The following is a 23,519-nucleotide window of genomic DNA, read 5'->3' as shown; positions in this document are numbered from 1 at the left end:
TGCAGAGCAGGGAGCCCGATGTGGGGCTCAATCCCAGGACCCTGGGATCACAACCTGAGCCAAAGGCAGACGCTTAATTGCTGAGCCACCCAGGCGCCCCTCAGTTATTATTTCTTTAGTAAATTTTCTGCCCCCTTTTCTCTACCTTCTCCTTCTGGGACCCCTATAATGTGAATGTTATTATGCTTGATAATATCACTGAGTTCCTTAAGTCAACTTTCACTTTGTATATATTTTCTTCTCTCACCTGCCTAGCTTGGTTCCTTCCCACTACTCTGTCCTCCAGGTCACTGATCTGTTCTTCTGCTTCCTCTTAGTTTATTTATTCCATCTAATGTAGTTTTAATTTCATTTATTGTTTTTCATCTCTGATTGGTTCTTTTTTATATTTCCTCTCTCTCTGCTAAGGGCCTCAGTGAGGTCTTCCACTCTCAAGTCCAGTGAGTATTTTCATGATTACTTGAAAATCTTTGTTAGGCATATTACTTACTTCCATTTCACTTAGGTCTCTTGATGTGATTTTTGTCCTTGTCACATATTCCTCTGCCCCGTCATTTTGTCTAACTCCGTGTCTGTTTCTGTGTTAGGAAAGTAACCTATATCTCCTACTCTTGAAAGTAGTGGCCTTATGAGGAAGAGGTCCTGTGGTGCCTGCAGTATAGAACCTGGATGCTTCAAGGGTGTCTTTTTTTTTTTTTTTTTTTTAAAGATTGATTATTCAGAGAGCACAAGCAGAGAGAGAGGCAGAAGGAGAGGGAGAGATAGGATCTCAAGCCGACTCAGCACTGAGCGTGGAGCCTGATGCGGGGCTCAGTCTCATGACCCCGAGACCCTGACCTGAGCTGAAATCAAGAGTGGAATGCTCAACCAACTAAGCCCCCCAGGTGCCCCTCGAGGGGGGTCTCTGTGTGTGTTGCATGCAGCCTGCTTCTGTGGCTGAGCCTCTTCTCTCCAGCTCAGTCACCTGCAGTGGCTCTTTGCCCTGTGGTGGGCAGGGTTTGGTCCCTGTACTGTTAGTAGGCCAGTGTGGGGCGCCTTGGGCTGGAGCTGAGTCAGACCAGACGTTTGCGAGATGTAGTATCAGAAACTACAGGGCACTTTCCCTGTGTCGTCGCTGAGAAGGCTTTGTTGTTGGGTGGGGCCTGTAGTCAGACCAGATGTCCGTCCCCAGGCCACTGCTGGGGCTGCAGTCTGACGGCTGTGTATGGTTCTTTCCCTCTCCCTGGGGCGGGAGTCTCTTTGGAACGGTGCTGGCTCAGGTCAGGGCTGCCTGCACACTGTGGCTTGTGGCAGTGCTCTGGAGGGCTCCTGCCGAGAGTGTATCGGCAGGTGTGGATCGACAAAGTGTGCTGGGCAGGACGTGCAGTGTTAGCAAGGTCTGTGTGCCAGGCCTTTGCGGGAGGGGACCTGCAGCCACGTGGACCAAGGCTGGCCAGGTTGGAGGGGGCGGATCCACAAAGTGCATGGGGATAGGACGCGAAGTGTTGGCAAGGTTCTCGAGGCCTTCTGGGGGAGGGGACCCGCAGTGTCGGGACTGAGGGCAGGCCTGGCTGGAAGGGGCGGATCTGCCAAAGTGCAGGGAGTGGGGTGGGGTGTTAGCAAGTTGGGTAGTGGAGACCAGCTCCCCGGTTCCTGCGGGTGGCTGGGCGTGGATGCTGAGGGGCAGAGGAGGGAAATGGCATCGGCCAGCTCCTTTGCTCCTGGAGGAGTCTCCCGGTGAGCTCTGCCCCTCCTGCACGTGCTCTGAGATTAGTAAATAACTCTCCCTCCTGTCCCCGGTGGTTTTCAAACTGTGGTTTCTACACTCTATCTCCCTGGGCTGTTTGTCGTGCTGACTCTTTAAGGGTGGGCACTCAGCTTCCTATTGCCCTCCAGACGCCCAGAACCAAGCCAGCTGATTTTTAAGGTTCTAGGTTTTAAGTCCCACTGGTAGTAAGAACCTGTGAAAAGTCAGCCCTTCTGGGTTTCAAAGCAAAATGTCATGGGGATTTGTCCTCCCCGTGCAGGCTCCCCAGTGCGATGGTCTGTTTCTCTCCCTGCTTCTGCCCGTGGATGGCTGGGATCTGTTTAGCTCCCCACAGTGTCTCTCCCTTTCTTCCCCTCTGATATGGCCTCATTTCTGCAGTTCGTTGTGGAGTCTGTCTTTGGCTTGTTTGCACTGATGTGTTGTCTAGTCGTGTCTGTGGGATGAGGTGAGCTTAGGGTCCTCCTATTCCACCAGTGTCCCCCAAAGTCCCCTTCCTGGGGGGGAGTCATATGGGGTGGAAAAAGTTGTCAAAGGCAGGCAAACTAACATTCTTTTTTACAGAGAATCTATAGCAAAGGACGCTTTTACTGCACTGATTTGACTGGGAATAGTTTTGATTCCAGGCACAAATCCCATGACTTCAGGGCTGGCCAGTCACCCCCCGGTTTTGCATCTGGGCCCCAGGAAAATGTCTCCAAGGAGCCGCTGAGTGCTTACAGACCGTCCCTGACTCCTGTTCCCGGAGGTACATTAGAAACAGAAGTGCTGGGGCGCCTGGGTGGCACAGCGGTTAAGCAGCTGCCTTCGGCTCAGGGCGTGATCCCGGCGTTATGGGATCGAGCCCCACGTCAGGCTCCTCCGCTGTGAGCCTGCTTCTTCCTCTCCCACTCCCCCTGCTTGTGTTCTCTCTCTCGCTGGCTGTCTCTGTCTCTGTCAAATAAATAAATAAAATCTTAAAAAAAAAAAATTAAAAAAAAAAAGTACTCTTTGGGGAGACGGCTCTTCCTGGAGTGGGGGGTATCCCTTTATCAGGAGCGCAGAGTATCCTGGGACGCTGTCCAGGAAGCCCACGGGGACAGAATACAACATGGCAACAACTGAGATGTAGAGGACATTTATTTTTTGAAAGGGTGGAGGGGACTTTACAAGTAGAATCTGAAGCCAATAACTAGAAAGGAAGATAAATAAAATACAAAGCCAGTATGTTGTGGCAAAATCCCAGAAAACACACTGAAAAAAATTTTTTACAGTTTAAAACTGCTTTACTTTATACATAATTACAAATTAATATACAGCATCTGGGTTTTAACCCTTTTTTATTTAAAAGACTCTAGCACAGAAATGTTCGTCTAGCATGTGAAACGACAAAAGCAGAGGTATGAGGTGTACGGTAACCGCCCTCCTGCAGTCGGGGCACCCCCGAGCCCCCAGCGGGTAAGGAGCACAGAAAACCACAGGCTGAACCGTGACCGTGGGCAAGCTGACCAGGCGGGCCCCTGTCGGGTGGCTGCAAAGGCTGGAGAGCTCAAGCTGGGTGAGTATCTGGGGTGAAGAGGCCGGGTGGGGGGCAGTGCCCTCTGCTTTGCGGCAGCAAGGAGCCCCCAGCACAGGCCGGGCTTGGCCAGGTGTGTGGAGCAGGGCGTCGTGGTCTGGGGCTGGATGATGTTGGCCAGCTGGGTTTGCCCGGCTTTCGACCTTAGTGAGATGGAGAACTAATTCAAGGCCTGTCAATCTTCTGACAAATTAAATTAGATGAGTGTACAAGGAAAGAAGCCTTTGTTTTTCCCTTCCTTTTTTTTTTTTTTTTTTTTAACTTTTATGGCAGCATTAAAATACTTTTCACTTTAAAACCTGGCCAGCAGGCGGTAGATTCCAAGGCTCTGGTTAACTAGGAATGTTAGGCTACACTGGAAGAAAAATGAAGACGCAAACCACAACAAACTCTTTGCCCTCCTCTCTGTCTCCACGTGTCAGTGAGACCAGAGCGCCGGGCTGGGACCTGGGCCCAGCACCACGGGCATGTGTGTGTCTAGCTGAAGGTGGGCGGGCAAGGCGCACGTCTCTCAATCACTGCCATCTAACCCGCAGAGCTGGTTCTGGGCTTCCACAGTCCAAGGGCGTCCAAGCCTCGGGGCGGGGGTCAAGCCCCTCTGGCAGAGTCTGAGGTCGCCTCCAAGCTACCCTGTGTACGGCCACTGAGGCCCACTCGGTCACCCATCAACACTGGAGTGGCCTGCAGCACCCCACCCCGGGCAAATACCAAAATCCTTGGGAAGAAAGAACTGGCTGTGGGAAAGCCACCTTCGGGACCAAGCAATGAGATATCAAATACTTCTGTGAACAGCAACTTCTGGATCAAGTCCTGGCCTCCAAGGTATGGTTCTGCCCTTCACTTACAGTGGGGCCTACTTTATCAACTCCTGCACCCCCATACCTGCCCCCTCCCAGGAAAGGTACAACAAACCCCAAGGGTCTTGAAAATTTGTGCTTACTGCTACTAGGGGCTTGGGAAGAGAATAAGGGAGAACATTCTCTTCTCAAAGAGACAACTTTAGTGGTGCTACCCTGAGACATAAGAGGGAGAAAGGTAAGAGTCGTACCCTTTTCAAAAAAAAAAAAAAAAAAAAATCTTGATAAGTATTTCTTCCCCACAGGTCGCTCTTGTGGGGTTGAGAATGGAATGTTGGCAAAGGCTGAATTATGGCAACTTGCATGTTTTTAACCCTCTCTGTTTTCAAAGAAGAAAACAGTTCACAAAGTTGATTGTCTCAAAAATGAAGCCAACAGATGAGGGCGTTTAAAGTGCACGTCACCCAACTGGGATGACAACTTCTGAGATAACAGAATTTTTGAGATAGAACTTTTGAGCCTCCTTCCAGGAACTTAACTAGACTCTGGCTGGTGTCTCTATCTGTCCCCCAAAACTTAACCACAGCGTCAGGCATCTGTTTTCTTAAGCTTGCTGGAGGACACAACAGGGAACTGCCTCGGGGTCCCCCTGGCAGACAAGCCCTTCTCACAGGAAAAGAGCCCAGATGGGGCTTTAGACTCCAGAACCAGAGTGGTTCTCAAGGCCACAAGCACAAGCAGCAACAATCCAGGTAGTTAGTTCTCCAAGCGCGACAAAGAAGTCCCCCGGAGTTCAGTCTCCCGGGGCGGGGGGGAGGGCTGGGCAGAGCAAGACATGTCAAAGCACGGCTCTTAATAAGCAGTTGTCTCTTTGCATTGCAGACTCGATTTTGGATGAAGGTTGGGTGGAGGCAGGAGGCTACTTTCCAAGTCTGATTCTCCACTTGTCCAACCAGAACCTGACAGAGCTATGTGACTGGGGGGTGGGTACAGGTGAAGCCTCCATTTAAAATTTAAAAAACACACCACCACCACCAAAGCAACTGAAACACCATAGCGAGCTGGGAGTAAAGGACACTTTCAAACAGCCATCAAGCTGGGCAGCAGTGGACAGAAACTCGGGGTCCACAGCACTTCCTGTTGCGAGCTCAGGGAACAGGGCGGCCTGGCCTGCGTCGACACCGAGGAAGGAGGATACGGGCTTCCTTCCCCGATGCCATTCCCTCCAGCAGCCCACGTCTAGCGGGACGGCGAGCCCCAGAGGGGAACTCGAGTTGGTGACAAGAACAGACAGCTGGGCTCCATGTGCATCTGAGGAAATCCCCGGCAGACATGGCTCGGAGCTGGATGGACTGAGGCAAGGAAGTAACCTTTCTTTTCACTGTTTAGGGTCTGGGGGGGGGGGTACAACATGGTTCAAACGATGACTAGCTTAGCTGGTTTTGTTCTTAAAGTCTGTTTCTGAAGGCTAAGAAATCTCCGTGACCGAAATAGGTGAATGTGACTCACAGATGGCAAGTTTCTTGACCCTCAAGCAAGGAAGACATTCCTTGATCAAAGAATGAGGTGGGGGTGAGAGAAGGGAAGGAAATGGATTCCTCTTCCCCAACCTTTAATTTTCCTTTGGGCCCTCGAGGCCCTTTGACAGACACCGTGGAGTGAACAGCGCTGATGGCTGCTCACTTTCTGCACTGATCAGAGAGTTGAAACCGTTGGGTTAGTATGTTCACCCTTAAAACACACACACACACATACACAAAATAAATAAACAAATCTAAGCTAAAAATTTTAAAGCAGACCTCTTTCAAATAAACTGAAAGATAAATATCTCCACCTGCAAGGCCAGCTTGCAATTCATCAACAAGCACCAAGTTACGGATTTTGTTTTTTTTTTTTTTTAAAGTATGTTTGAAGACCCATGCTCCTGAGGGGCAAAAAGCAGGCATGGAAGGGCACATTGAAAGCAGACTTGTCCAGGGTCCAGCAGGGAGATGGGGCCTCAGAGGAACTCCACGAACCGTCCTGCTCCTGGCAGCTGGTGACAAGCCTCAAGCAAATACCGTCACCCACAGTGCAGGAAAGAAGAGAAACCAGGCCGCAACCGTGGCGCCTTCGAGGGGTGGAGGACAGTAACAACAGACCTTTAGATTTGAAAAACGTTTTAGGCAATCAATTTCTGGCTTGGCCTCTGGATACAGAATGAGGACTTTCCCGGCCACACCTGGGCCAGCTACTTCTCAGGCCGTACTGGTGTAAAAATGATGATGGAGGGGCCCAACACCTTCACCTGAACCCCAGCGCAGGGGTGGGGACCACCTCACTGCCGGAGCAGCAGCTTCCCCTGGGATGGTACCAGGAGGCTGTGGGTCAGTGACAACCAAAAAGTGTCACAATGCAGGAGTAAGGACGAGGAGACTTCGCCACTTCATCTGTGCCCAGAGTTATGTGTGGGCAAACATCTTGGAAAGCCAGTCTATGATTTCTTTGGATTTCATGTTAAAATCAGATTTTTTTTTAAATGACAACACCAAAGTCAAGGTGGTACAGATCATATGTGTATGCATATATATATATATATATATGCTTTTTAAACACATCATGCCTTCTCTCACTGGTTTTCACAAATGTTTGCCATCCCTTCTAAAATGAAATGAGAAATATATGCAGAAAGAGGTGAGGTGTGCACGGGGTAGGGGGACAGGAAAACCGCCTTGGAGGACTAGGGGGTGACGCGCCTAGCGCCCGAGTGCTCCCAGCGCAGGGCCGGGGAGCACTCCTGCGCCAAGCTGACCAGGCCTCTGCTGCAGACAGCGCCTAACTCTGGCACGCCCCATGTGTATATGCAGACGGGTAACTATGTACACAGACCAAGTCCAAACTATCTGCTGTTTGTTGCTTGTGTCCCTCAAAAAAAGGCAGGTAGAATTTCAGACCTTATTTGGAAACTTCTTTCAGCCGTTACAGATTCCTGACATGTCCGAAACCATCGCCTGGACTTGTGAGGCTACCTACGTTCAGTGTAACATCCTCAGTAGGGCCGGGCCCAAGCCAGGAGCTGTCGGCAGCCGCCTCCGAACCCAGGTCTCCTGCCCCACCCTGACATTTGAAACCATTTGTTCCTCTGGTCCAGGACCTGGGGCAGCTCCGGTGTCCAAGGTAAGAGACCACACCCAGAAACAGCAGGAGAGGTGGGGCTGGTAACCACGGGCCAGGACAGGAGGCAGTGGCCAGGGCAGAGGGCAGGGTCAGCAGAAGATCTCTTCACCCTCTGCGGGCACTTCTGACATGGGGCCATCTAGCAAAGGGGAAACCAAGGAGAAAGAACTTCAGAAAAAAACTGCTCATTGAACTCCCTTTCCTCCTCAACCCGTCTTCTGGGATGCAGACGCTGGCCTGGTGGGCAATCCACCGCCCTCCCATCCACTGGGGCTCCCTGACTGGTACCCTCGCTGTCCACTGGTCCCTTTAACTTGACAAAGCACTGGACTTCCTACTCCCAAACAGGCCCGGAAACAGAACTGCTCTTTGAGCTCCCAGGGAGATGGGAGGGTGCAATCCTCACGAGGAGGACAGAGGGAGGACTCAGGGCTGCACAAACTGGTAGCCTCGGCTAGTGGGATTTAATCAAGCTCGGTGTGGGCAGGCACAGTTGTTGGTCTCTCCGAGCTCGGCATCACCTACTTCACACAGCCACGTGCAGGGCTAATCAGACCTTGGGAAATGCGCGCCAAGTACTAGTTACACTGACGACTGGACTAGACCTACAGGAAAGCAGGAAAGACTTCAGTCTTCAGTGAGGTGAGTTTCAGTCCCTCAACTGGGTAACAAATGCCCCAAAACTGAGACGGGCACTCTCTCCTTGGCACCTGCGTGCACACAGAGGGGATCTGAAATGCCCAGAGCCAGTGTTCTTAGTGGAGACCCGGTAGTCGTCCGCAGGCAGAGCAGGCGGAGCAGCTCTGACACAGCCGAGGGGCCCCCTCTGTTTAAGCCTCCCCACGCTTTCAGGATCCAGGAGCAACATGGCCGTAGGGAGACCTGGCATAGGTCACTCACCACCGGGCTGAGAGCGGCTGCCTTTGTTCTTCTTCTTTTTCTCCTTCTTATCCTTTGGCTTAGCTAACCCAAACAGGCGGGTGGAGGCGGAGGCAGGCACGGGGGTCTGGCTCTGACCCTCTGGTACTTTGTTTGTCTGGCTGGTGGAACTCAGTATGTGAAAAGGCCCCTTATCTTTGTGTGTCCGAGAGATGCTGTTCCTTTTTGGGGACACAGAGAGTTCTGAGTCCAGGGATCCTGATTTGGCTATGGGAGGTACAGATGGCAAGGGGGACTCCTCAGGATTCGGAAGGAAGGACGGGATCCTCAGCAGCTTGGCATGTTGATGGGACACCTGCACATGGTCAAAACAAGAGGTTCTAAGTCAGGGGCTGGCGGCATCCCCGGTGCCCGCTCACTACAGGCTGGCTGAAGTCAATGGGGAGGGGGTGTCAGCCCGGTGTGTACCCACTTGCTTGGAGGCCACGACACCTGCTGTAAAAGGATTCAGGACTTAACTAGCTCCCCCCCACTAGTACCTGGGAAAGTGCTACAAATATCACCTTTGATACCATTCCCTGATGAGACAGGAGAGCTGCTTATGTGAACAGGGCTGTGGAGTATTATTTCAGGGCCAAAGGATTGTGGGAACCTGTCAGGTTAGAGGGTGGTGGGGAGTCGGACGTGAAAGGGTAGAGAGGAGCATGTCTGGTCCGTGTGGCCCCTGTGCGGGGGTGGGGAGGGGGCGGAATCCACCCTTACATCTTGAGAACCAAGACAGAGCCCGGCGCTGCTCCCGCCATACACCCGAGCACCTCGGGGGGAAGCTGAACTGCACCCCGTCTGGAAGATGCTACTTGAATTTCCTCCCCGAGCCCCAGGTCAGTCAATCAAACACAGGCGGGTGGGCCATGGGTGTCCGTGTTCCCCAATGCCCACGGAGGCTCCCTGACTACTTAAGCTCGGGGTCCCTGTGCTCCACACCGAGGGGCTTTCCGCCCCACCTGGGCTCCGCGAGGCGCCCCCCTGCCTGCACCGTCCCAGTGCCCCGGCCTCCCCGCACCTGACAGGCGTCGTGCTCCGCCTGCCTCTGGCTGAGTCGCTCGGCGTCCCGCCGCAGCTGCTCCTGCTCGCGCTCCAGCTGCTTCTGGGCGGCGCGCAGCCTCTCCAGGTCGCACTGGTAGGCGCCCTTCTTGTGCTGCAGCTCGTCGCGCTCGCGCTCCAGGTCCTGCTGGCCGCGCCGCACGTCCTGCTCACGCTGGGCCAGCCGCACCTCGCGCTCCTGCAGCGCCCTCTCGCGGGCCTCCCACTCGCGCTCGCGCCGCCGCTTCTCCTCCAGGTGCTGCGCCTGCTGCTTCTGCAGGTTGGCCAGGTCCTGGCGCTGCTTCTCCAGGCTGCGCTGCTTCTCCTGCTCCACCAGGGAGCTGGGGCGCGATGAGCTCCGCGTGAGCGCGCGCTCCGCCAGCAGCAGCTTCTGGTCCTCGATGTAGCTGTCCTGCTGCAGCACCACGCCCTGCGGGGGGACACGCGGAGGGGGGAGGTGCGACCGGTCCTGCCCGCCGCGGGGTGGGGGGGCACCGGGCACGGGACAGACCACAGCTCTCCCCTCGTTTTTAGGCGAGTCTGGTCGGAAAGCTCCACTCTAACCTCGGAGTCAAGTGCCCGGGGCCCCTGGGGGCACTTAGCCCACAGGACTGTCAACTGTGCGGGGACCCAGAATCTTGTTACACTTGGTCACTCGCTGTTGACACTGCTCGGGGTGGGGGCATATGTGTTCTGGAGGTGGGAGGAAGTAGGAATTGGATCCGTTACAGCTTTGAGAAAGGAAGTGGGCAGAATTAAAGGATAATTCCCAGAAAGTGCTAAACAGCATTTCTGTGGGGGAGGACTTCCCTATCCACATACTACACAGAGATAGGGAAACTTACAGTCATGCTAAATAAAGCACCTAAACCATGTTAGCACTTCACCGGCTCTGCCCTAAGGTTACCAGCAGCACCTATAGTCTACCGTCATCAGCTATTCATCAATTCCATCTTCTCATCATGACAGCCAGCCTGGTCTTGACTGAGGGCCCCACTTTACCCACAAGCAGCCCAGACCTCAAAGATCCAGGCCCACAATACCCTTAAGTGAAGGGATGACGGAGAAAGGCCCGTACCTGCAGCGTGCTGAGGAGTTCGTGGAGGTGAACGACACTCTGGACAACCTGCTGTGAAAGGAAGCAATGGAAACGTCACATCAGGACGGAGTCTCAGAACCCACCACACCGTGTCCTGTCTTGAGCATAACCCCCTAACCACACAGCAAGGGGCCTGGATCTGAAGGGAATGTTTCCAGACTGAAAGCACCTTTAAGAAGAATAAGCAGGTACTACAGATGGCCGAGAGATACAAAACAGGATCCAGCAAATGAGCCAGCTGCGCAGGAGGCCGTCGGCACGCACTAGAGACAGCACAGAGCTCCAACTCTAGAACGACGTGCACACGTCGTAACAGAACAGAAAGCCCAGGGGGCGCCTGGGTGGCACAGCGGTTAAGCGTCTGCCTTCGGCTCAGGGCGTGATCCCGGCGTTATGGGATCGAGCCCCACATCAGGCTCCTCCGCTATGAGCCTGCTTCTTCCTCTCCCACTCCCCCTGCTTGCGTTCCCTCTCTCGCTGGCTGTCTCTATCTCTGTCAAATAAATAAATAAAATCTTAAAAAAAAAAAAAGAACAGAAAGCCCAGAGCAAGTCACAGGCATTCAGGATGGAAGTAGCGTTCCTAAATCAATGCGGCAGGAAAGGAGATTCCACAAACTGCTCTGAGAAAATGGGCGGGAGCTTTGGGAAGAATTAAACTGGGATCCTGGCTCACACCAAACAGATTCAAACAGAAAAAAAAAAACCATGAGAGAGTTGTAAGAAAAAATGAGACTGTCTCTTCTGATCGTGAAACAGGCAGCTTTTCGAAGCAGCAAGACAAGCAGCCACAGATGCACCCTTCCCTGTCACTGTGTGAAATGTAAAATAAAACAGAAAATCCAGGGACACTCTGAACAAGAAGCCAAAGGGAAAATCCCTTCACTTAAAAAAAGGCTCCTGTGGGTCAATGAGAAACGCATACCTTAGGAAGAAAAAGGGCAACACAAACCAGCAATCTGCAAAAGAACTACAAATGGCCAACTATATATATGGCCAACTATATATATGACCTATTAAAAATGGTTCACCTTTATTTGACATCAAAGAGACGAAAAATAAAATACCACTTGCACTTATGAAACCAACAGCACGTCAGTTAAAAACGGATTGTTCCCAATGCTGGTGAAAGCAAGGATGGCCTTGTGCGGAGGGAAGGGGCGCACGCCGCACCCACTTCTTTCTAGAGCACGGCAGCGCTGCATCAAATCCCACGTGAAAACCTAGAGGAAGAATGAGCTACACCGCGGCACACGACAGAACAACATGGAGCCGTGAAAGAGCATGCTTGTGCACGCAGGTCTGGGGAAATGCTGCCAACGTGTTACGAGAAAAAAGGACACGAAGCTCCAGGGAGTACGGATATAAATGATATAAAACTATTTTTGTACTATTCACACTCACACAAACTTAGATGCATAAATATATGTCGTGTAGAAGAAAAGTCTGGAAATATAAACACCAAACATTTAACAGTAGTTATTTCTCAGTGGTGGGATTATTTTACTTTTTTTTGGACATTTTTCAAACTTTCTACCATGACCACATATTCCTTTTATAATACAGTTGACCCATGAGCAACGTAGGGGTTGGGGTGCCAATTCCCTCGCACAGCAGAAAATCCATGTATAATTTCTGACTCTCCAAAGACTTTACAAATAGCCTACTGTTGACCTGAAGTCTTACCCATAACATAGTCCATTAGCACATATTTTTATATTATACCCTGTATTCTTATAAAAGTAGGCTAGAAAAAAGAATGCTACTAAAAACATAACACATTTATAGTACTGCACTATATTTATCGAAAAACACTTGCATATTAAATAGACCTGTGTTATTCAAGGATCAACTGTACTTAGGACAAAACTCAAAAAAAATTATCAGGCTTAACTCTTCTGAGAAAACACTTTTTACTCCTCTTTTCAGTTTATTCTTAATAAACAGAGGTCACCAAAGACCAGCGGACTGTGGCTGGGCGTCCGCAGTGTGTCATATGCACTGGAATGCCTGAAAAGCCCTGGTCTGGTACTTTCTTACCTGACCCTTGTCATGAAATACAGGGGAAAAAGTCATCAAACAGAAAAGTAAGGGCGAAATTTCATTTGAGCAGCAGACAGAGCAACAGTCTGAGAGTAAGTTTATTTCGTTTAAGGAAAACACACGGAGGGGGCTGCCTTCAGAACGTCATGCCAACCAACAAAAAATACCCCTATCCCTCTGCGTCTTAGGGGGGAGCAGGGGAAAGTTCCTTCTAATTTAAAAATTTAGAACAAAGCTCCTCAGGGACTTAAGATACTATGTTAAAAGCCAGAAGAAACACAAGCACCCGAGAGGGACGCCCCACAGGCCCCTGTCACTCATCTAAGTACACACACCTGGCCGCCCTGAGCCATGCAAGTCAGGAGAGGGTGGCGGCCTGGGGAACAGGATTTGGCGGCAAGGAGCGGGGACGCGAGCGGGAGAGGCGCGGTGCCCCGGCGGGGTCAGCAGAACTGAAAGGAGGAAGGGGAGGGAGACCCCCTCGGAGCCTGCTCTCCAACGAGAGGGACACCAAGGCTGCTTTCAGAGTGACGCACAGCGAGTGAAAAGCGGTGCTCAAAGCAGAAAACGCAACCTGAGTCCTCGCAGGATGGGATGTTACTACGCAGAGGGACCCACAAGTTGAGCTGCCATGGCCCACACTTGGCGCTTTTGGCACCAGGCAAGCAGGCGTGGTAGTGCGTGTTCCCAGAAAGCAAGAGGCCTGCTTCTCAAGGACAGAGAAGCCGAGGCCCTGTGAGTAGGCCACGGTCTGGAGCAATTCCAGGACCATGCCCCGGGGCGGGGGGGCGGGGGCAGGGAAACAGCAAGGTCAGGAAAGTGGCGACCCCACCGCTAAGTGTACAGATCGAAGCAGGAGTCAGCTTGTTCATGACAGCAAAACACATCACTGCCTAGCAATTATGACAACATCCTCTTCTTACACGGAGCTCATAATGCCCTTACCTCACTGTTTCTTTTAAGCATAAATACCAGGTTAGCATTTCCACCCTATAAAACAAAAACATGCATTAAAAAAAAAAAAGATCCTGAGGCAAAAATAGTATTCAACGTGTGTCTCAATTACGCTCGGGCTTCCCATTTTCGTTCTTTCCCACCACAGCCTCCCGCCGCAGGGTAACGAAGGTTTGAGGCTGGAGTCAACTGAGCCCCTAGAGAGTGCAGGCTGGTGGGGCCACTGACCCAAAGCTCTCCATGCTGGGGCCGTGGGGGAGTGAGGGGTGTGAGTGCGGGGTTCTGCGCCCGAGGCCTAACAGCCGGGAACACGGGGCTCTTTAATTGTAAGGTTTGCTTCCAAATGTGCTTTCCTCTTGCAGCAGGAAATGACAGCAAGTCAGGCAACCAAAACAAGATCCAAGGGGACTAATTGCAAGGATTATGGATGTAGAGGTTTTAGAAAAATACCTTTTTCAGACCACTATCAGATTCGGTTCTCCTCAGATCTTGGCCATCCTCTCCCTCTTCCTTCTCACCTCCTGGAACAAAGAAGTTTTTTTTTTGTTTTTTTTTTTTTAAGTTGTGGAACAGATTAGCCAAGAAAAGAATACAATATATATAGCTTCGGGATATGGTATTCCTGCATCTTGTTAATGCCAAAAAGGGGGAAGTCACCTGGGGGCAGCTAAGTGATTATTAAGAATTTTATGGCTGCAGAAGAATTGGAAGCAGAAAGGAAAAACGAGTATTATTACTCCTTTGGCCACAGCTTAGCTGAGATCCCAGGAAACTGTTTTTTATTACTCAAAATCAACATGACACCGATAGAGGTTCTTGAGTGTTTTAGGAGCTCGCTACTCAATGAGCTCTCACTACCACTTCTACGGACTGAATGGGACAGAGGAGATGGAGCTACCAGACAGTGAGCTCATTTCTGGTTGTGCGTGCTAGTCAAGGATCACCTACAGAAGTATGGGCTCTAAATCATTCACTTTGTTTTAAAGTAAGCTCTAGGCCCAATGTGGGGCTTGAACTCATGACCCTGAGCTCAAGAGTCGCATGTACTACGGACTAAGCCAGCCAGGGGCCCCTAAATCATTTACCTTTTGAAGCATTCATCTGATGGCTGTCGAATCCCCCAAAGGTCTCTGCTCTCCGGGGCAAGGAAACAGGACCAACCATGCCTTCTTGCTCAACAGGGCTACTGACAGCCTGCCCAAGCGGGCCTCCCAGGCTTCCACTCACCAAACCTTGAAGGATCTCCACTGGGAAAAAAGGAAACATGCAAAAATGACATTTCGTCTTCCACTAAGAAAAAGAAAATCTCATGGTAATGCACAAGATGTACAGGGAGCATGATCAGAAAATTCCAGAGTGACTAGGTGACTTCCTTTGCTCAGAGAAAGTTCTCAGCTCAGGATATGTGTTGCAGCTGGATTCTACTGGGAATTCATGGATGAAGCCTTTAGCCTTATTTACACGAGGTCTAGGAAATTCGAAAGGGCACGGGGAAGACAGAGTAATTTACTGGAAGGGGCATGGCCTTCTAGAGTCAGACCCAAAGTAGCCAAAAAGAATTCCCTGGGAAGTAAGATGGGCCAATTTCAGAGCAGTGCTAAAGCCGGCAGGGCTTTTCCCACCGCCACAGTGAGTCCAAGGGATCAGAGTAGTCTACGGATTGGAATTCTCAAATCTGACCAGCGAGGCTTCCTTCCTAGAGCAGTGTCCCACAGAAAGGAGAAAGTGCTAAAAGTGGAATAAAATTTGAGCTGGAGAGGAGCAACAGAGGAGGTCCAGATGGAATGAAGGAAGGAAAAAGAGGCAGGGAAACTCATAAAATAAGCCATCGTATTTTTAAAAAAACACTCCACGGAAACAATCAGAGTCCTTTGAAGTGAGAAAAGCTATCTGAACCCAGAAACTGAGGTAACTTACTTCATGTAAAAATGAGCAAGTGGGAAACATCCAAGTCAAACCCCACACAACGCTAAGTAAAAAGAGAGAGAGAGAAAACGAGGGGCACGACTCCTCTCGTGGGGTAACAGCACCTCAGAGAGACGTGTCCAAGAAGTGCACGGGCTACTTACTGCAAGGAGAGGACACGGCCATGGAGGAACCCAGGGCAGAATCGGGAAACACAGAGACGCCAAGAAGTGGAAACAAAGAGAAATGATCATTTTAGAGAGGAAAACTAGATCATAAGAGCAAAATAAACCCAACAGAAAATGACTTACCAGAAGGTGGAAGGAAGAATACTGAAACATGAAAAAGATGGAGATACACAAAGCGTGAAGAGAACAATGCCTACGGAGGACAGGCAGAGGGGGTACCGCATGTGGGTAACGGGAGTTCTTGAAGAAGAGACGCAAAACAAGGGCAGAGGAAAAATACTAAAAGCTATAATTTAAGAACACTTTTCTGAAATTGAAACACTCTGAAACCAATTAGAACACTGTGACCCTGATAACACCAACCCAGAAAAACCCCAACACTGAGGCATATACTAGTAAAACTACCTGGATTTTGAAAAAGTAGCTCTTTGGGCGCCTAGGCAGAAAGCATGGGACTTACAAGGGGAGAACTGAAATTATGATCACATTCTGACAGCAGTGCTTTACGCCAGGAAAGAGAGAACATTTAAGAGCAATTAGGACACCCGAGGAAAGAAAATGTGAACCAAGGATTTCATATCACATGGAGCAGACTTTCGAGCTTTACACTGCACAAATTATCACCAGTGTGCAAGGACACAGGGTGCAGCGTTCCCGAGACATCTACTAAAGGATGAGCTCCAGACATGCAAAACGACAAACAACGTAATGAAAACCCCAGCAGCAATGACCATCTCTACTGCCCAGACTGTGGTCATCATTTCTGACTAAAAGAAACAAGAGTTCCTTAGAGAAAGGACTCTAGACTGGGCAGAAAACAAGGTGAGTCTAGAACATCTTAATATACCAAAGAGCAACGAAGCTCTCCGAAACTGCTGGGGTCATGTCAGAAGCACCTGGAAGCCAAACACAGAGGCGCTGGTTGGCAAACAGAGGACATTCTGAATGTTTAGGACGGTGAAAACCATCAAACAGGTATAAATTCGTGAGTCTGTAATAATATCTAAAAAGTAAGGGTCACCTTTAGAGGATGACCACAGGCAATTCACTGTCCTGATAATTGGTAAAAAAAAAAGAATAAATACTGGGTGTTTTCTCCTTTAATCTTCCTTTTCCTGCATGTTACAAAGAAGGAGACAGCTAGCTATCTTGTGCCTCTGATAAAGGAGCCCAACACTCCCAGAACACAGCTTACCACGGGGATCAAACCTGAGTAATTAAGCCTCTGAATCCAGCTGCGAATCTGAAGGAACTAGCAGACAGAAGAACAGAACCCCTGTGTGAACAAAAGCTGGACTCTGAGAGACACTTTAGGTCAAAAAGCTCAGACTCTTTAAAGATAAATTATGTGGAAAAGAAAGGGATGGTGGGGAGGCCCGGAAATTAGGGATCTGAAAAGGCCTATGAAAAAACACAAGCAAGACTAGACTATAGTGTCTACAAATAGGCCCCTGGCCATAGAACTGCATGGAAACATGTAAGTCACAGCACCTGTTCCTTTCTGGAAGGAGGGAGGGAGGGAGGAAGCTTGCATGGGGACAGAACGAGTGGAAGGGCTACGCGGTCTGGCCACATTTTATTTCTTGACCTGGGTACTGGTTACAAGGATGTTCCCTTGTAATAATTTACTAAACAAAATATTTGTTTTGGGTTGTTTTCTTTATCTGTATTTTATTTTACAATAGAAAAGTAAAATTTGGTAGGTAATGTTAGTGCATAAAAGCACTTTGGGAAGAGATTAAGAGGGGCAATTACCCTCATTTATTGCACTTTTCATTAAAGGTCCTCCTTTGAGAGCCTCTTCTGTGTTGGAGCGGAAGAGGATTCTAGAGCTGTGAGTTGGGGAGCAGTCCTCCGGCAAGGGGGTGCTGCACTCAGTCATGTCTCGGAAAATCATCTCCTTCTCTTCCAGTAAGAGGAGGATCTGCTGGTCCTTCTGTTGAAGTTGCTCTGCAGAATGGAGAAAAGATCTGGTAACTTGACCTGTGTTAAGTAAGAGACGACCAGGACACGAGTGCCACCTTGTGGTCATTGGTGGCACAACAGACAACACAGCTCCACTTCCAACCTCCTTTTTCACTGCAATGGCAACTTCCATCCAGCGTTCCAGGCAAAATCAGAATTTCTGACATAACAAACCTGCATTTTGTTCCCACTCTCCTACCTCCTGTTTCTCAACCCACTCTTGTCTGCATCTGCTCTTTCCAAGGCTACCCTTCATTACTGATCCAATGAAGCCTGGGTTTCATCTTCTCCAGCATGGATGATTCCTTTTTTTTTTTTTTTTTTGAAGATTTTATCTATCAATCTATCTATCTATCTGGACGGTGTGTGAGCAGGGGGAGGGGCAGAGGGAGAGAAAGAATCTCCAGCTGACTCTGCACTGAGCATGGAGCCTGACATGGGACTTGATCTCATGACCTGAGCTGAAGTCAAGAGTCGGACAATTAACCGACTGAGCCACCCAGGCGCCCTACCTTTCTCCTTTTAACCCCCGCCCCCCCCCCCGGTTCACTTGGATGATACCACTGGTTCTCTTCCTGACATGTGCAATGGAGTAATACCTGGGCTTGCTCCTAGCTCCATCCTGGGCGGCCCCTTACACCTCACACAAGTCCTTCTAGGGATACTCCCTCCCCTGGCTTCAGTGACTTCCCGTGTGCTGGTAACTCACGCAGAGCAGCCTGAATCCTGCCCGCTTTTCTGAGCGCCAGGTCAAGAGTTCCACCAGCGCGTGGCTAGCTCTACTGAGATGCCTCATCCTCGGCTTGTCAGAGAGCTCTTTTCTCCATTCTTGCCGTCCCCCTCCTCCCTCTGGCGTGTGATCCCTTCCTCAGCCAACATCACCTTCATCCTTCAGCTGGGCCACTCTGAGGACCTGGGAGGGCTTCTGTCTTCCTGCTCCGCCCTAACATACACAGCCACCCCTCTCCCATGAGCCTCCCAGTCGGGCTTTCCACTCCCAGTGACTCCCCCACTCCCTCAAGCAATTCGCCCACTGGCTTCAATGCCAACTGAGACAATTTAGGTTGAAATTTTGCGACACAAACTGTATCATTCCCTTGTTGCTGTTCAAGCCCTGCTGCCCTTCCAGCTAAATCCCCAATTTCTTGGCCGTGACCCCCCCCCCAGACATCACACACACTCAAGTCCTCTTTCACTTCCCCTAACTGCTCCTCTTATCTGGTGCAGTAACTGCTATAGACTCACTCATGTGTCAGCTTCACAGGCAGGATTAGGTCCCGCATCCTTTATACGAGCCTGTGGTCTAGTCCCATCATTTCCGTAGGTCTTCCTTGCTCACGGGGGCTCCCTGACAGCAGGGATGCTGCTTTAGGAATCTCTGCAGCCCCAGCACTTAGTATGCCTGGCCGGGGGCTTCATGCATGTGAAGAGAAGGAAGTTTTCATCCCTGCCATACTAATCAGGGGCCAATAAATCAGGTGTAACTCTGGCTTCAGCCTAAATCTGCCTCCCCACCCCCCAAACACAGTGTTATTGCTTTGTCCAGCTTAAAGGACTAACCAAACTCCTCGGGTGCTTACATTTATTTCACTCTGGGCCTTATTTCTGCCCAAAGCACAGTCTTTACTTCAGAACGTCCGATAAGCACGGGCAAAGAGAGGGGAGCATCGGCCCTGCTGTTTAGACGGCAGGGGAGCAGAATCCTCCACCACGCTCACGTATGCAACCCTGGACCACGAGGCCTTTGTGGGCCTCAGCTTTCTCTTCTGCACAACGGGGACTGGCATACATGTCTTGCAGGGGTGTTGACAAGACTACCCGGAACAGCAGGGACTCAGTAAACAGAGGTCAAGCATAACTGGTGAGCACACCTCCCCCAGAACCACCTCATAACTCATGGTGGACACACAGCGCGGTGACAGGGGTAACTGATAAAAACAGATTAACTGGAAAATTCTTTTCCTCAAGTACTTTTCTGTCTGAATCTCGAATATGACCGTGAGATTTAGCCAATTCTTCGTGACAAAGTACAAAGAATGTCACCAGGATCCCAGAACAGAGAAAGTGAGAAGAGAGAATCAATATCCCCTTGATGTATGTCAGACACCTTCTGACGGCCGTTTTATGGGACCTGGGACCCATGTCAGCTCAGCTTCGGTTGCTCTTTCGTTAAAAGCCATTCACCTCCCTGTTTTGAAGCGGCTGCTGGGACAGCTCTGGAGCCGAGGGGCCGCTAGTAGTCCCCGCACCTGTACTCGCGCCACGGACAAGGTCCCAGATGCTTCTGGCAGCCTTACCTTTCAGTTCTCGGGCTTTGGTGTCCAGCATCCTCTTTTCCTCCTCATTCTCACTAGGAATTCCTTCATCTTCATCTCTGTTCCTAAAACCAAAACCAAAACCAAACAAAATGAACCAACAGCCCCCACGATGTCGGTGGCTCTGGTCACTGCCCCCTCTAGGACAGAACCACAGAGGCCACGATGGGCCCTGGCGTTTCACTCACAGGGTGTTGATCGTGTCCTGGATGATCTGAATCCAGCTGTTCCGCTCCTCTTTGGAGCTGGCGTGCACTTCCACCATCTCTGGGTCCCTGATCCCCATACTGATTAGGAACAAGCCTTTTTCCTCATGTGCTACTTCCCTGACAATCAGCTTCTTTAACGAGATCACTGTTGATTTCTGGTCCTGGAAAAAGGGGAGAGGGTCGATGTAAGAAAGGCATACGATACTCTCTCAAGAACCACTCTGATCTAAGGTAAGACCAGATGTATGATCTCACTTATGTGTGGAAGCTAAAAAAAGAAAAACAGAAACAAAAACAAAAAAACTCCACACCAAACTTACAGAAAAAGAGACCAGACTTGTGGTTACCAGATGTGGAGGGGTGGGGAAGGGGAATGAGATGGGGAGAGTGGCCCAAAGGTACAAACTTCCGGCTATGAGAGAAGGAAGCTCCAGCAATGCAACGTGAACAGGACCACGGCTAACTCTGCGGTACGGTGCACAGGAAAGGTGCCGAGGGAGCAAGGCCATTCTCAGGGTTCTCATCCCAACAACTATTTTCATTTCTCCCTTCTTTATATTTTATCTACATGAGATGATAACTGTGATCATCATTTAATAATATATGTAAATCGAACCATCATTCTGTACACCTTAGATGGTGATACAGGTCAATTACTTCTCAGTAAGACGGGACAAAAGCATACGGTTTAAAAACAACAGTAGACTTAAGATAAAGAGAAGTATCTTGTTATTTCATCTACACTTTAGCAAACAGAAAAAGGTTTCCGAAAAAGAAATGGTAATTTATATCTACAGAGTTTCCAGACGTGGTTTCTACACGGTGAACCCGTCTAGGTTCCTCTGTGACTCTGGCTGGGAACATTATAAATTAGCATGATTTATGGGGTATAACATGCAACAAATACTCCAGTGACACATCTCTTTAGATCAAACGTCCAAGGCTCTCAAAGGAACTGTGAGGGAACAGAAAAATGATGTTTTTTTGGGGGGGTGGGGGGGGTGGAAAATTGCAAGCGTTATCTGAGAAATTACTCAGAGGGATCTGTCCTGAGCAAAGTAATTTTGAGACGGTGGGAGAGCAAAAATCCAGCGTTTGGACTCCATACTCACGCTAGCTGTTTCGAATACTATTCATTACAAACAGAAGAGACTGACAGTTCAGCTTACCAGTGACGCAAAGACGTATTTCTGGTCTTTTTCTTGAAGGAACACTAAAATGTCCGTAAGCAGAACTGCTTGAACCTCTATAAAGTGGGGAAGGAGAGAAAGGACAAGGATTACTTAACAGTGAAGCCAGTTAGAGGCCAATGCAGCCAGCAGGGCACATCAGGATGGGAGAGTACTCTCCACTCCTCCAAGGAGATGGGTTTACATTTCTGCAGGACCCACGGCGAGACATTAGATTTTTAGAGGCATTTTTAAATGGTAGTTAGCACCAAAGCTAGATCACTTTGTCCTGGAAAGATAGATCCCATAAGGTGAGACCTGAAGGAAAAAAATACTTTAAGAATAAAGTGGGGAAGGACTTTAACAGATCATAAACAGCAAACAAATACTCAGGTCGTAATACTCCTCGACTTCTGATCCTAACACTGGGAGAGGCGTGGGAGAGCAGACCAGAGAGCTGCCAACAGGTGATGTGTAGAAATACCTCTGTTTAACGAAAGGCAGACTCCCCGCACCTGCAGGAGGACAGAATGGCTCCACAACGCCCCCTCATGTCACAGGTACGTGGGAACACAATGGTTCGTCGTCCCCCCGCTCCAAGAGACCCTAGTCAGCCTCAACCTCCTCTACCACCGATGAGGCCTGCTGTTCCTCTCAACTCAAAACAAAACAAAAGCCAGAGTGAGATCTCTACTTGGATCTAGTGATCCAGACAACGCCACACCCTCTCACTCTGTTGGAGAACACGCAGCGGCATTTTCTAGTACCCCCTTAGAGTCTGGCATCTGCAGAGATCCAACAGGCCGGCCCCGTGTCATCTTCCCCCTACAACTCCTCGGGGAAAGAATGGAGCTGACGTATGCAGCCCCCTCCCAGGTGGCCTTCTCTACTGCTTCAGCCCCAGCCGGAAGCCCCTCTCTGTGTAGGTCACCACACGGCCACGAAGGGGACAAAGCTGACTCCTAGGGAGGTACAGCTTCCAGCCTAGACCAACCAGACTGCAGACTATTAGTTTTGACAAGTTTCTTAAAGTTTAGTTTTAAATAATTCGGGTGTCTGCCAAAACAGAAAAAAAAGTTCCAAAACACAAGTTCCAACTTCGCTGGATGCTGAGGCTTCTGTGATCAGTGTCAGCGGATCAGAGAACAAGCCTGTCCCTTTCAAGGGGTGCCCAGCGCAGTACTGGCTGTTTCCGGCACGAGCTCGCCTGAGGGGAAAAGGGCTCCACACTGACCCCTATCTCCACAGGAGGCCCTTCAGGCCAGACAGCCTGTCCTGCTGCCACCGGCTGACCACAGCTTCATGCCTACAGCTGGCATCCATCAGTCGTTACTTTGGGAACGAATAAACAAGTCGCTGCGCGCGGGAAAGAACTAAGTGCTGGCTCCAGGCAGCGGCAGCTCTAGGAAATTCAGGGCCTTGCAAGAAGAGGCACGCATTTCTCAAGTGCCTGGCCCGGCTGCCCCGAAGCTGGTCCTGCCGCGGCAGTGTGGGCAGAGTCCTGATCCGGGCTCCTTGGAGCATCGGAGGACTGGGGCTGGGAGCGGGGGGAGCCTCAGGGATGACCTAGTTCAAATTCACCACGGAGCAGAGAGACATATCTGCTGGAGGCAGGAAGGGATTGTTCTTTTCTCTGAAAGGCTCCTGTCCCTCCTTTTCATGCCCTATAGCAACTCAGGGCTGGTGTGCTTGCCCTGACTCCCTGTAGCAGGGGTGCTTCTGTCTCTGTCGCCAGCCTCTCCCCACTCTTGCTTGCTGCTCCCTCGCTGCCTCCACTGTCATGCTAGAAAACAATCTAATGTATCCCTTCCCTGCTGAAAACCCTTTATCTGGAGCCCATTCTTTGCCTACCGCAATCAACAGCGTCAGCTGTTCACGTCTCCGTCTGGACTAGGCCCCTCTCTGTCCGCGTCCCCAGCCCTCCCCACCACCGTCTCGGCTGCCTGAGAGCCGGCTGCACCTGCCCTTCCTCCTTCACGGCTCACTCAATGCCGCTCCTCACTGCCTCCCCCAGTGCTCAGTTAGTTCAGCCCCCAGCAGACTGTGGAGCAAGCACCCTGCACAGCCCTCTTCATTTGGAGCCCAACTTCTAGGCAGGGTCAGCTTCATTCACCTTTGAGGCCCACTGATTCCCTGGGACGTCTTTACTGTTTGGTCCGAGCATGGTGAGACGCTAGCTAAAGACCCCAGGGTATTGGCTGACAGCAGCTGCCTACAGTGCTCCTGACACATGAGAGACGAGAGAGGCCCCGATTTCATCCCCAGTCTTGGTTTTATGTCAGCGGGGGTGACGGCACAGGGCCAGCCTGCCGTGTGCACGCAGCTCAGAGGGGCTGGGGCGGGCATGCTCAGGGCTGCTGGTGAAGCCGGAGCTGTCAGGCCTAGAGAATATGGGTTCGATGACAAGATTTATTAAAAAAAAAAAAAAAAAAAATCAGATGTACAGATGAATTAACAAA

The 23,519-nt window shown here is 50.4% G+C and overlaps 1 protein-coding gene across 10 annotated transcripts in view; it reads right to left on the bottom strand.

Moving 5' to 3' along the window:
- Positions 1-2,845: 2,845 nt before the first annotated feature.
- The window catches only part of AKAP13 (A-kinase anchoring protein 13), a 324,022-nt gene continuing 303,348 nt past the window's right edge, over positions 2,846-23,519 (bottom strand). For 9 of the 10 annotated variants that reach the window (XM_040642757.1, XM_040642760.1, XM_040642758.1 and 6 more), the window contains 11 exons: positions 21,061-21,137; positions 19,871-20,052; positions 19,665-19,747; positions 17,158-17,352; positions 14,395-14,556; positions 13,760-13,830; positions 13,301-13,345; positions 10,293-10,343; positions 9,195-9,644; positions 8,153-8,486; positions 2,846-7,391 (listed from right to left, as the gene is read on the bottom strand). In XM_040642757.1, coding sequence (XP_040498691.1) covers positions 7,342-7,391; positions 8,153-8,486; positions 9,195-9,644; positions 10,293-10,343; positions 13,301-13,345; positions 13,760-13,830; positions 14,395-14,556; positions 17,158-17,352; positions 19,665-19,747; positions 19,871-20,052; positions 21,061-21,137 — 1,700 coding nt within the window. In that variant the 3' untranslated portion in view covers positions 2,846-7,341. The remainder of the gene's footprint in view (positions 7,392-8,152; positions 8,487-9,194; positions 9,645-10,292; positions 10,344-13,300; positions 13,346-13,759; positions 13,831-14,394; positions 14,557-17,157; positions 17,353-19,664; positions 19,748-19,870; positions 20,053-21,060; positions 21,138-23,519) is intronic. The other variant, XM_040642759.1, reaches the window with a different exon arrangement.

The sequence above is a fragment of the Ursus maritimus genome, unplaced genomic scaffold (genome assembly GCF_017311325.1).
Source record: "Ursus maritimus isolate PB19 unplaced genomic scaffold, ASM1731132v1 scaffold_27, whole genome shotgun sequence".
NCBI lineage: Eukaryota > Metazoa > Chordata > Mammalia > Carnivora > Ursidae > Ursus > Ursus maritimus.
The sequence above is the reverse complement of the archived record's forward strand: the minus strand, read 5'-3'. Positions and strand labels throughout refer to the sequence as shown.